This window comes from Bombus fervidus, chromosome 4 (genome assembly GCF_041682495.2).
Source record: "Bombus fervidus isolate BK054 chromosome 4, iyBomFerv1, whole genome shotgun sequence".
Classification (NCBI taxonomy): domain Eukaryota; kingdom Metazoa; phylum Arthropoda; class Insecta; order Hymenoptera; family Apidae; genus Bombus; species Bombus fervidus.
The window spans coordinates 6,306,991-6,320,854 of NC_091520.1; the positions used below are offsets into that span (position 1 = coordinate 6,306,991).

The window sequence follows — 13,864 nt, forward strand, 5'->3', positions numbered from 1 at the left end:
TTGTATTTTTCTCAAATTCAACACTGTTCTATGTCACAAAAGTATTACATTAAAAAAATTAGACAAAAAATAGTGTTGCCTTTTTTTTAATTTCACAGTTAAAGCGAAATGTACAAAACGCAATCTTAACAATATTAAACGTTTTAAGTAAATAGTATTGTATAAAGTCCTATTGTCTGACATTAAACTATAGAACATAAGCTATATTTAAACTAAATTTTTCACTAAAAAAAGTATACATTTTAAGTTATTAAATTTTATATATAGTTTTCCATGTATCATATTCAGTAAAAATCTTTTCTTATTAATTTGTATTAAAATTGTAAAAAAGAATTTCTATCTTGATGTATATATAAAATGGGGAATTTGATACTTTCGTTCTGTGTTGCGAAATATTTTGGTTGTTAAGACAAATCAAAGAATTTTTGAACAACTTTCATGTCAGGTAAAATTTTATAAAATTTAATTGGAACTATAAATATACATAAAATCATATCATGAAATTTATTTGTAGAAAGGCATGAAGAATTAGATTAAATGTAATATGGCATAGATGTTCATCATAGTTTTTCACAGAACAATCTAAATTTCTTTTATTTATAAAAATTCTTTGGTATGTAAATTTTATGAAAGCTTTTCATTTGTGTACTTTATATAATTAAATATATTATGTATTCTAATACTTTGTTTTATTACTACTAAACCTTAAAATGTAGCAATTATTTTATTTCAAACATTAAAAAATATAATACAACTAAATTATTAAAAGCATGAATTTAAAAACTGTCTCGCAAATATTTGGAACTCTTGCTTGATAAAGTTTAATGTAGGTATTACCAAGTGTTACATGTGTATGCGTATACACACACACACACACACACACATATATAAAGTATTTCACACTTGTACCACATTTAAAAGAATGTCTCTTATATCATCGTTTCTGATTTAATAGTATTATCTTGCAGTAATTATCAAATAATTTAGTTCTAACAATGTGCCTGATTGATTAACGATACCAAATTATTTGTATTGTAGTACTGAGATCGCATTTATTTATCATTATCAATTATTAATTATATTTATAAGATACCAAAGTTATATGATATGGATAAAAGCTAGAATATATATATTCATCACATAAAAATATAATCGGTTAATAGTTATTTGGCGACCTTCCATAGGTTATAATTTTTAAATGTTTTATCTGCAGAGAACGTACAATAAAATGAAACTACATTTGTCAATATCTAAAAATAATTACAATAGTATTTCCAGCCGTTCTATCGTAGCATTACAATAGCATTAAACATATGTACTGTAATAGAAAAAATTATATACTATGTCATGAATCTAGGAATTAAAAGGACGAAGTACAGATCTATTGGGCTTAAGCTTATGTCTGGAAGGGGGTAACGAGATACTGCGCATGTGGTGGTGAATGATCAGTGATTGGTCGATACAGATGAATTTCGTTATTGTGTTGTTAGAAACATAAATGAAGACGTATGTATAATATTAATGCAAAAATATATACTGAAATAAAAATATATATAGTGCAAATTTGTAAAAATTGTATATAAACGAATTTATATATATGTTCTTTACTATTATATCACCCTTCTTTAATACCCTATTTTGACATAATTTTAATTTATATCTATATATAATTGTATGTAATTTTCAATACATTATTTTCATCATTGTATATTTCAGGATATTTCACAATCCTAACTGGAGTTACCAAGTGATTAGCATTTACCATGCCTTTAGCAATGTTTAGCATATTTCAATTAATTTTTAGAAGCAAATTGTACATATAAAATTTCTTTTATAGTTTTAATTTCAAACCTGCTTTATTTTTATACACCTCTTTTCTTTACATCATTTTTCTGTTGTCAGCAGATTTATTATTAATCTCCAATTTTAAATAAAAACAATAGAAAAAAAATGTATCTTATTAATATACAGTTTCTAGTATGCTATTATCCTTTTGCAAATAACATACAGAGCCTGTCTAATAAGCAGTTTAACTTATTATCCATGTTTGGAGCAAGACTTTGAATAAATAAGATATCTTTTTTGTGATATGTTTGTGCTTGAAGAAAACTGAGTACTGCATGCAAATTGTTACATTCTGAAAGAGTAGAATTTGTCCAGATTACAAAGTCATACTCTACAAATGTCAGAAGATAGAGAAATGGAAATAGTTGCTGATGAATCCTAAAACATGTAAATTTGAAGTATATCTAGCAATAAATGATATAAGTCATTTAGGATTTGTTAAAATAATGTCTCTTGAACCAACAGAAAATTAAGCTTGCATCAAGAAAGATATTAACTTTTTAGATGATCTAGTCTGTAATAGAATATTTACAATATGATTTATCTGCATGTATATATACATAGTTTTGTATTATGTCTCTATAATTCTATGTAATTATTTATTGTCAAATAATGTGTTTCCAATAATAACTACATAAAAGTGTTCTAAATAGATTTTCAAGAAAAAAAGGCAAAAGTGATATTTTAATGAACTTTATTATGAAACGTTTCCTTATACCCATCTTTCATATGTGTGTATATTGATTTCCTATTTATTTGTAAAATGTGAATGAAAGAATATTTTCATATTTATTATAAAAAAAAACATATGTACACAAATTAATTAATTTACATCCAACACACTAAATATATAGTTTGATGCCCTATCATCAGATGGCAGTAGAAGATAACTGCGTTTGTTTATCATACATACAATGTAGGTAAAAGAAATAGTAAAAATTTAAAACAATAAATTATAAGATTTATAATTAATATAATCATTTTATTTGCAATTTTAGCATATTTTCAATATAACAAATAAACCTGTCATTTAAGTGTATTGTTCTTGTCTATTCAAAATAATTTATACTTTGGAATGAACTATAATTCCAAAGTAAGTCATTTAATAAATCATCCAATAACGTATAAGTTACAGTAGAACGGAGCGTATTATTGGACCAATAGCATGTTTATTTGTCTACAGAATTTTTCTATTTAATCTAAATTGTAATTGGCTGTTTTCATAGCAGAACCGAAATAGCCAATCAGCGACGTAGTACACGCAAGGAAATGCCTTTCTGGAATTTGTTCGATTGATGATGTAGTTCCTGTAAAACCCGCACAGCACGAGTAAGGTCTTGGCTTCTGTAAGAGAGTCGTTTATCTTTATACGACCGGTGCTTCTGTGCAGGTTCCGCTGCATGTGCTGACATCAAGGTGCTTGGAGGACTCATACATTGAACTGTTTTTATAATTAACATTATTGTGAACTGTTGTTGCTCGTAGAAACTTTCTGTTTTCGTCGCAGCATCTCGTTTTGCCGGGAAAAGCAGTGAATTGTGTCACGCATAAGTGGTTCCATTGGGTGAGTGTACAACGCCATAAGATCGGCTTTGCCGATATTCTTTCATCCGACTTCTCACAGAGAAGACCTCGGAACGAACCAGGAAGGCAAGCATGATACGAGACTGTGAAAAGTGCTATCTATTGTTCATGAATTAACGATATTTGTTGCTCGTAAATTATTGTTCAAATCATTGAACGTTTCGATACTCATGTTTTATGTTACTTATCGAAACATTTTGCTAAAATTTTATATTGAGAGCTTAGCGTTACCATTTCTTAGATCAAGAAAAATCGCCATGCTTGCTCATGCAACCGGGCGGCCCCCTTGCCCTCGACCTCGCACTTCGCGCAGCACACGAGTTGAGAGATGATCTATAGTTTTTTGTTTTTAAGTAACTGCTTTGCAACAAAGATTCCTGTTATTTTTGTACTTACGCGAGCACATGTTCTATCAAGACTAGACTGTACGCGCGCCTGATTACAATTTAATGTACAAATTACTGAAATTACATGTTTTAACACTCATATATTTATGTTTTAGGATTATTGTATCAATCTTAATAAAAATACCATAGATTCGATTGATGAATCAGTTACTTCAGAAAAATATTTTATTTATGACCATTTTTAATCTAAGCACATCGCTCTCATGTGATATCCATAGATAGCCACTTTGATTGATGTGCATATTTACAATTTTTATCTCATATTGTGTATTTGTTTCCAATATTTAGTTCCTATGTCTATTTTATGTTTATATATAAATGTGATAAGTTATTTAATATGTAAACATTAATGTAGCTTTAAGTATATTGTGTACCTTTTACAATACATACATAATTAATTTAACCTGTTTTCTTTGAACTATACATATATGTATACATTATTATACTTATATTGTAACAAAAAGTAGATAGATATAATTTATGTACACAAATAGTATGATACATCTATAAACATTACAGGTATGTTTTTTTTTTTTTGTTACAGGCATCTACGCTTCCAATTTTCATAATTACTACATAAAATTTCTGTTGCTATTTAAGCAAAGTATTATTTCAGACGGTAGGGATAAGAAAATGGTCATGGAGGCATCCCCTTCTCCGCAGAATGTCGGTCGTGAATTTGTCCGACAATATTATACTTTACTTAATCAAGCTCCTGCACATCTTCATAGGTAATTGAAAGAAAGAGAGAAGAAATACCTCTTTAAATGTAAAAAAAATGTTGAAAAAGCCACAGTACAAAATTAAAATATTTTTGTATTATATTTAATATTATTGCAGATTCTATAATCAACATTCATCCTTTGTGCATGGAGGATTAGATTCCAATCGAGAATCGACTCCTGCAATTGGTCAAAAGCAAATACATCAGAAAATTCAACAACTAAATTTCCGAGACTGTCATGCCAAAATAAGCCAAGTTGATTCACAGCTCACTCTTGAAAATGGTGTTGTCGTGCAAGTAAGTGACACTATTAACAGAAATTATAAAAATCTTTTTATATCCATTTAAGGTATTAATTAGTACCTAACACTAAAAATTATGAGAGTAATACGTACTAAATTTATTTGTATTAATTGAATTATATATGAATTATAGGTATCAGGAGAACTATCTAATGCTGGACAACCAATGCGTCGCTTTACACAAACATTTGTGTTAGCCATACAAGCACCGAAAACATATTATGTACATAATGATATATTTCGTTACCAAGATTTGATCTTTCCTGATGAAGAAGAAACAGATGTGGGTGGTGTGGAAGGAGGTGTAGGTGAGCCTGGAGAGAGGGAAGGAGAGGAGGGAGTGCGTTCTGAACCAGAGGAAGATGAACATCAAAATCGTGGACAGCAGCTTTCAACACCAGCTACATCTACTGAACCTCAAGTTCAACCTCCGCTTATTCCCGCACAACAACCCGTGCTTCAACAACAGCAACAAATATACTATGCACCACCACCGCAACAGACTCATGTTAGTTTCATCCTAAAATAAAATTATTTAAATAATATTGTGTACTATATTGTGCATTGTATATGTTATTTCAGGTACATCCAGTAATGCAACAGGTATTAAATGGTTCGGTTCATGAAGAAGCACCATTAATTAATCAACAACCACCACCACCACAACAACAACAACAACAACAACAGCAGCAGCAACAACAACCACCTCCACCACCTGCACAGCAGCACCAATATATAACTGAACCTACGTCACAAACACAATTTGTGCAAGAAACGGAACTGGATCCTGCAGCCGAACAACAGCAACAACAAACAGAAAATGAGCCGCAAGCTCAATCAAATGAGAGCCGTGAACAACCTGAGGCTGAAACGTTTACCGCTTCTGTACAAGAATCCGAACCTGAACATCAAGTGGCAAACACAAGTGTGACTAGTAGCGGGCCGAAAACATACGCTAATCTTGTGAAATCATTCCCGAGTACTACTGGCGCTACTAGTCCTCAAGCTCCCAAATTGTCTATGTCACCAGTATGTATTTTATTATTGTAATGGTTATTTTTAACGATTAAGATTTTGCTTATTGTGTAATTTATACAAATCAGATGTCGACAAGGTATAGATATAAACTATTTTGTAACATCTGTTCTCAGCCCCCAATGACGAACTTGCGTTTAGACGATAGATCGCCACTACATCCAACTAGTAGTGGACCTGCACTGTCTATAACAACTAGCGTTTCTACGCCTCAACAACAGACTCATAGAGTTAGTAACCAACAGCCACAGCAGCAACAACATCAGCAACAGCGAGCTCCGAGAGGAGGAGCAGTACAACGAGGTAAATATAGTTCATATTAGCAATGTTAAAAGATATTTATTTTCTACGTGCTATTTACATTATTCACACGCCTTACTAGTATTATAGAATAAGTAATGAATTCTTTAGATGGCGATCGTCGTGGTACAAGACAAAGTCAATATAGTGATGCCCACCAATTATTCCTTGGGAATTTACCGCACAATGCATCAGAAGATGATTTACGTCAAGTGTTTGAATCTTATGGTAGGGTAGTAGAGTTGCGTATACACAGTAAATCAAATGATAGATGCAAGGGGCCGCAGGGAAATAACACGGGAAAAGTGCCTAATTATGGATTCATCACTTTCGAAGATCAACAAGTCGTTAGCAAAGTGTTACAGAATTTGGTTAGTTTCTATATATAGATATAACATATACAAGATATAATGTACAAAAGGATTAATTTTTTATCGTTAATTTTAGCCGATTTATTATCCTGCTGAAAATGGACAAAAGCTAAATGTGGAAGAAAAGAAGGTTAAGCCGAGAACGATGGAAGGTAGCGGTGGTCGATTAAATTCTAATGATGGCAATATGAGAGCAATGGGAGGACAACAGCAACAACAGCAACAGCAACGAGGCCCAGGTATGCACACGCATGTAATGATTTTTATAATTACATTTAAAGGCTGTGAAAATGCATATATAAATTAGATAATTAAATGTTAAAGTAAAGAATAATAGCTCCTTAATACCTTTTATGATCCACGGAAAGTATGTTAAATGCTGCGATAATTGTATTGCAGTTAAAAAATGGTTACAAGTGTGACCACCATGTCATATTTCTTTGTTTTATAGGTGGACCTGGAGGTATGATGAGAGGTGGCCAACATGGTACGAGAGGTGGACGTGGAGGATTTTCACGAGGTGGTGATGGTGGAAGGGGAGGTGGTGGTATGCGGCAGTCTGGTAATCCCAACAATTTAAGTTATCAAAATCGCCGCTAATACTTCAAGCAACATTGAAGGGGCACTTCCCAGTTTCTTTCTTCTTGAACAAGTCATCGGTATATAATTACCATTCTCATTTTTAAACACAAAATCCAGGACTATCTCGTATGCCACACAACGTGATTAAAGGCGCTATTCTTTTACGCTTAAACATCGCTTGCACCGTTTGTCAAGCAACAACTATAGATGACGCAGCTCAAACTGTATGGAATACGAACTCGAGTAGGATAATCGGATTATCGCATTTAAGCTAAGTTTATCGTATTCGTGGATAAGGAACAATGATTTAGTAAAATAGTTCATTAAACGTTCAACTTAGTTCGTTGAATATTTGATGAAATAAATACTATGAGTTCGTCCTTCATACATCGACGTCAGGCAATTTACAAGACTTTACGATGAAAACAGAACTGCATCCATTTGCATATGTACGTATAACAGAGCGACGCGTGATATCCTCTCCAGAAATATGGGTGTATTTTGTCTCCTGATACGTAGCCCACGTTTCTTAGAAGCCAACATCCAAGAAACAAAATTGTTGCCAATTTTTGTGATAGAGTGACAGAAGAAAACTCGAACCAAGTTCTTTCGTGTTCTTTGTAGCACGTGTGCGATATACAAAAGCAAGTGACAGTGTTAGAAGTATACATCATACAGATCATACACACATACAGATACATGTCGAACTAGGATTCGGTAACGTACCTTTTGTTTTCTTTTGGATGAATATCATGAAAGTTATCCGTCGCTCTTTTAGTTTTCTTCGTTTGCCAATCGCATTAAGGAGACATAGGCGGTGCGAATTCCGCTGTCGTATAAATAAGTCACGAGCCAAACTAAACGAAATTAAAACGAGAGGATACGAATCATTTTAACTATGGAATATCACCGTACACTTCATATGCTCTCGAGTTAATTTACTTGACTGCCGATGAAACGTTCCATCTACATGTAGAAAGTCGGCAATAATGTTTATAGGTGTAGTTGGTCGGTGTTGGTTAACGAGTAGAGAACTGCGGCTGTTCTGTGGTCGCATACAAAAAGACACAGTCGATTTTTTCACAAAACATGGCCAACTATCAATCGACCGGTATCGATTGATAGTGGCGCAGTACCTTTAGACTGCAGCTGGTCTCGCCGTTTCCTAATTCATCCGCGTGTCGCTTATGCTCTATTTTGTTCCAACTTACTAATTTTTTGTTCAATTTCCTTTTTCTATTTCTCACGTATCTTTTCGTATTAGCCTCTTGTCTTTTCTTCTTATGTTCGTCTTCGTCTCTTTCTTATTTTCTCTTTACTCTTTTTATCGGTCTTTTGTTTCTTGTCTTTTTTCATACAAAGTCATACAAAGAGGGCGACGCTATTTCAAAATTATAATTTCATAGTTGATACAACAAACTAATTGAGAATTGCCTAACATCTGTTAGTTTGATAGTCTCTGGTGATCGCAGAACTCGCAGTGCGCTGCTAAAACAAAGAGACCTAGTACCGTTATAACAACACAAAATTTTAGCTTGACTTTATGCAAAACCTCGTAAGATTAACAATGTATATTGATGAAAGAATATTCCCCTGCTTACTAACGTAATTAGCGTTATTCTTGTAATTATTATACATACATAAATAGAAATTTTTCGAAGTTCGATCAAGAGTGATAAATGTTCGTACGAAGATTTTATAAACTTCTTTAACCTGGCTCTTTTCTTCGATAATTAGATAATCCATATCAATAATTAGATCGAAAAGTAGGCATATGAATATTCATTTTCGAAGATTTTGTCAGCTCTCTGGCGCTAAGGCACACTTTTAAATGTTTTTCAATCTACACGTTATCTTACGAACGAATAGTTTTACCAGCATGAAGTAATAACAGCGATTTAGCGAAATTAGATGGTCGATCTAACTTATCCTTTATATGGAGAAGATAAATTTAGCACGTGCACTTATTCTATATCACCGGATGGAATTGAGGAATATTTTGATTCCTGTATCTTCATAAGTACCCTAATGTGTAGATAGTATTTTCCTATCTGTATTTTCGACACGTGTCCGTATAAAGGTGCTAGGGCAGATAAAACAGAGGAGAGAAAGAGAACGAGAGGATGAGAGAGAGAGAGCTAGAGCGAACGAGAGAGAATTGTGTTTATTAGAAAAAAAAAGCATCAGAAATATTTTCGAATTTCTAGAAACAGTTTGCAAGATGAGTCCTGCGATTATTAGAGACAGGGCAATATATTTTTTCTGGCCTATTCGTCACGTGTGTCTTTTTTTTTCCTTTTTTCAAACCAGGAGATATTGTTCTTTTATTTCTGTAAATTGTGATCGTGTTAAAAATCATCGGATAATCAGAAGAAAATTATCAAGCCAACATTGAAACAATATAGAAGAATCGTAAGTGCAAAGTAAAAAGTAATACAATACTACCATCGTCGTGAAACAGTGGTAGCGCATATAGTAATTTATGTGCCATCTCGTACGTATACACCTCGCCCTAACCTAAGTGCACAGATGAAAATACAGGAGACGAACAGAAATTAAACTGTTTTTTAATAGTGCTGAGAAATACAGAGGTGGTAACAATATGTTGATGGTGATAAATTAACTGAATATTGAAATTTGCCAGAAATTACAAAGTGCACGGCGACTAAATCACAAAATGCTACAATATTAAGGCTGAAAACATGTGAGAAGTAATCATTTACTTTCTTATTGATCCATTAAATTGTTACGTAGTCTACATTAAACATCCGCAATAGTTTGTAATCGAATGCGTTACAATTGCTATGTCCGGGATATAGCAGAATCATCGGCGATCGACGTTTATTCTACTATCTCTACAAATTTTCCTATAATGTACATGTAATATTAGTTAAGTATAGCTTCACATAGTGGGATGATTTTTCTGTAACAAAATTCGATGTTTGTAAAACGTTGCTTTTGTATTATATCACGATGATGCTGCTTTGTCTCGGTCATGGATAAAGAGGTAATTTCGCGTAATCAGTTGGCTGCATTGTTCGTTACGTCGACAAATTAGAATATTTGCGAAGCATGCTCGTAATTGTCCAGTCATCCGTAAAAGAAATTTACCATTAAAAAAGATCATTGTAAAATAGCAAATTGCTTGTTTCATTTGAAGTACCGATATGCCTTTTATATCTGCGTACGATGATATTTTCAATTGTACAAATAATAATATATAAAATTTTATATGTCCAAAAAATCACGCTACTAACTCTATGCATCGAATAAGTTGATTAATTTATTCCTTCTTAAATCATAGGGTTAGAATACAATAACGAATTTTTATGGCTAGGTATTTTAACGAGCTTTCTCTCCAGCCTCGACGAGTAGAATGTAGCACTTCGATCTTTGCTCTTATTTCAATTTTCAATATGTATATACAGTCTTTAGGTAAGTTCATTTGTACCGTTCAGTATATATATATATATACATCAGTGTGCATCTCACGTATAAACGCATTGAAAACAAAGTGTTCAGAGGCCACGTGCACGCGAGATCACCTCTTTATACCTGAACGAAAGCTCTGCAAATTTTTAGTGTGAATGTTTTCGTTTTTAAGTGATTATTAATAATAATAATAATAAATAATAATAATAATTAATAAAAAAAGATAAATATAATGAACGAAGAAAGGAATATGAAGAAACACAAATAATTATAACAATATAATAATTAGAGGATGGCGAATAAGTTGTGAATTTTTGTAGTATACATTTTTATTTCGGTCTATCAGGCCAGTTTGTGTGTACAACCATGGTCAACGTTACTACGACAAAAGGAAAGAAATAATGTTAAAGGAAAATGAAAAAAAAAACAAACATCAAATATATTGTAACTTTTTGCATTTAGTATAATATACCTACCTTACTACCAACTCCTGTTAGTATCGCTTTATTTATCGGAATATTTTACCATTTCTTTATCAACAAAATGTTCAAGCTGCAGGCTTCAAGAACCGATTATCTGCGGTAATAACGTTTAATAAATTTTATTATTTGCAATCGTTTACGATGGTACATTAATTTATTTAAGTAAATTCCGAGTATTTGTTTGAACGTTGTTTATTCTCTTAATACTCAATTTCCATCAGTAACATTCGACTACTTATTGACCTTTTCTCAATGAAAAACGCAACAATCAAATCTAGAAGGGAAACTATTTCAGCCTTTTCATTTGCGGCGATACATTGGGGGACTTGCTTGAATGTAAATAACAAGGCAAACACGAACATTTTTGGAATTGGAACAAACGCGTTACGATCAAAAGAAGAATATTTTATGTTCTTTTCAAAAACCAATTATTTTCTCGTATAATTTTATCTCTGAAGCACGATGAATTATTTGATCTTTTCTGTCGTAATTACTTCAAGTAAAAATTATATCTTCATTGAAATCGGAATTCGTTTAAGATGTTTCGTTTCGTGCAAACAAATATCTTTCCGAAAGTCCCACTACACATTTTAATATGTATCGTAATATATATGTAAGTTTCACTACTTCAATTAAAGGGTTAAACTGATTTACTCTCGTTCCTATATGAACATTAGATACAGTAGACGTTTATTTGCGATCACTTGATACAGTTCCTCATGACCTGATTACTCGAACATCAAACAGCGGAGTAACGTAGTACGAAATATAAAAATATACACACGTAAAAATTAGCGGACAAACAGTTTCATTTTATCGAAACTTGCTATAAAAACATCGCGACGATCCGACGAGGTATACTCGGCAAATTGATTTTACTTTTTAATTGCACGTAGGCGGATAAACTCTAATTCTAAGTACACAGATACAGAATATCGAGCGAGACGTTACACTTTCTATGGATACTACAAATTACAGCGGTTTAACGTCACATGCTAAATATTTTGCATTAAAAAAAAATTCACCGAATTATGAGCATTTCGTGATGGTAGATTTTAAACAAGTTCAGTACGCGCGGTTACGTACATATGATTCAGCATGACATTTATTGCAAGGTCTTTTCTACTCTCTTTACAAAATTCATATTGTTAGGTGGATATCTCGAAATTATGACTAACACGTTATTTTAGGACAAGTTATTTGACGAGCTATTTTATGACATAATCGATAAGAGATAAAAACGAGCATAATCGATATTATCGGAAAAGTTTTGGTCATTGTGAAAATGCATGTGTTAATGCCGGAGGACACTTGCTCGTGCCATTAAGCTTATTCTGTTGGCGTTTTGTTAAATCGTCGCAATTTCTAAATCGTTCGACATGGTTGAGCGACTCACTACTAGTCACTTGAATCGAGACGAATTTTTTCGGGCAATTAGAGCGCATCTACCGCTTAAATCCCTGCTTAACGTAACTGACACGATACGATTTAGATAATTCCACGTATGTGTGTGTCACAGAACAAACATGTGAATAGAACAAATAAGTGCGAAATACTCTTCACGGTCATACGAGTGACGAGTATGGTCGCTCAGAAAAGTAACTTTCACGTAAACTTTTGGATTGCTTAAAAATTTCATTATTATAGTCGTAATAGTCGCCACCTGTTAACGATATGTTTCGAAGAGTTTCATGCAGTACGTTCGCAACTGTAACGATATAGTCGTAAAAATTTTCTTATAAATAAGCGTTGGAATACTTTCAAGAGTCGTTGAACAAAACGTTACAAGATGTTCACCGCAAATATGGTGCGATCACGAACGAAAGTATTGGCACATTCCTTAGAACCGAATAATTTTTTTAAGGTTAGACCAGACGACTTTATTGACAAGTTAGGAAGAATCTCGTAATAAACAAGATGACGCGCAAAAAACTAAAAAAAAATTGTAGGCGATCAGAATCACGAGGAAATAGTAAAAGTCACTTCTTATAAGTTTCTTATCCGAGACTGTAACGAAGGTTTAAAAACTGAGATAAGTACGCTTTGTAGATCTATGTTAGTTATATATGTACTGTCGATTTTATCGAAACCGGTCAACGTTGCTATCAGCTACAGACCGATAAAAATGATGAAAATTGCTGTTTCCTACGATTTTCGGCCTGTAACTAATAAATCCATATTCTTGTTCATCTTTCGACGCCTGTTACTCGGTTCTGCATCGACCGATTTCGATAAAATTTTCAGCATACGTACAGCTGGCATAACTCTTCAAAATGTGTTGTTTAAATTGTGCTTACAAATCTAAATAAAGATGCGTAGAAAGCTGCAACTTTCCAAAAATCTTTATTACCCGTTACCTAGTAAACTAGTCCCAACTTCCCAGAAGAAAACAAAATTCAGCTACTTTGGTCGAATTTTAAAAAGGTTTTTCTATCTTAGAGAGTGTGCCAATACCTTGGTTCGTGACTATATAGGTAACAAAAAATTGGTGTACGAAGTAAGCAGCCACTTTAAACATGTAAAATAGTTAAACGTAATCTCACCGAATATCGATGCTTATCGCCGTAATTGGATAATTAAATATTTAAATATTTGCTCGGTTTCTGCAAAATACATACTTTCACATACAAAAGTCTTCCTTTCATCTACATCTATTTCCAGATTAGTTTTGAAATTTATCGACATAATCGTAACAGCTTCGTCTCGCTACGATGTTAATAAAGCAAATAAAAAATAAAGCAAACGCGTGACGCATCCGTATCGAACGTAAAGAGCTTCTACAAGGATCGAAATATTTTTA

At 32.7% G+C, this 13,864-nt stretch overlaps 1 protein-coding gene and 1 long non-coding RNA gene across 2 annotated transcripts; both read left to right on the top strand.

The window, feature by feature from the left end:
* The first annotated feature begins 1,081 nt into the window (after positions 1-1,081).
* On the top strand, positions 1,082-2,505 carry LOC139986156 (uncharacterized). The gene is made up of 3 exons (XR_011799587.1): positions 1,082-1,506; positions 1,717-1,813; positions 2,058-2,505. It is a non-coding gene; the product is annotated as an uncharacterized lncRNA (long non-coding RNA).
* Positions 2,506-3,166: 661 nt separating this feature from the next.
* Positions 3,167-11,069, top strand: Rin (ras GTPase-activating protein-binding protein 2). Its single transcript, XM_072002351.1, has 9 exons — positions 3,167-3,409; positions 4,381-4,567; positions 4,677-4,857; positions 4,996-5,370; positions 5,445-5,891; positions 6,014-6,200; positions 6,309-6,568; positions 6,645-6,807; positions 7,020-11,069. Exons 2-9 carry the CDS (start codon positions 4,470-4,472, stop codon positions 7,166-7,168), a joined length of 1,860 nt encoding a protein of 619 aa, XP_071858452.1. The 5' UTR covers positions 3,167-3,409; positions 4,381-4,469; the 3' UTR covers positions 7,169-11,069.
* The last annotated feature ends 2,795 nt before the right edge of the window (positions 11,070-13,864 follow it).

Excerpts from the sequence above, each read along its gene's own strand:
- Rin (XM_072002351.1), top strand. The coding sequence starts at position 4,470 with ATGGTCATGGAGGCATCCCCTTCTCCGCAGAATGTCGGTCGTGAATTT. Across the intron at positions 4,568-4,676 it reads GCTCCTGCACATCTTCATAG|ATTCTATAATCAACATTCAT; the intron begins GTAATTGAAAGA and ends ATATTATTGCAG. Across the intron at positions 6,569-6,644 it reads GCAAAGTGTTACAGAATTTG|CCGATTTATTATCCTGCTGA; the intron begins GTTAGTTTCTAT and ends CGTTAATTTTAG.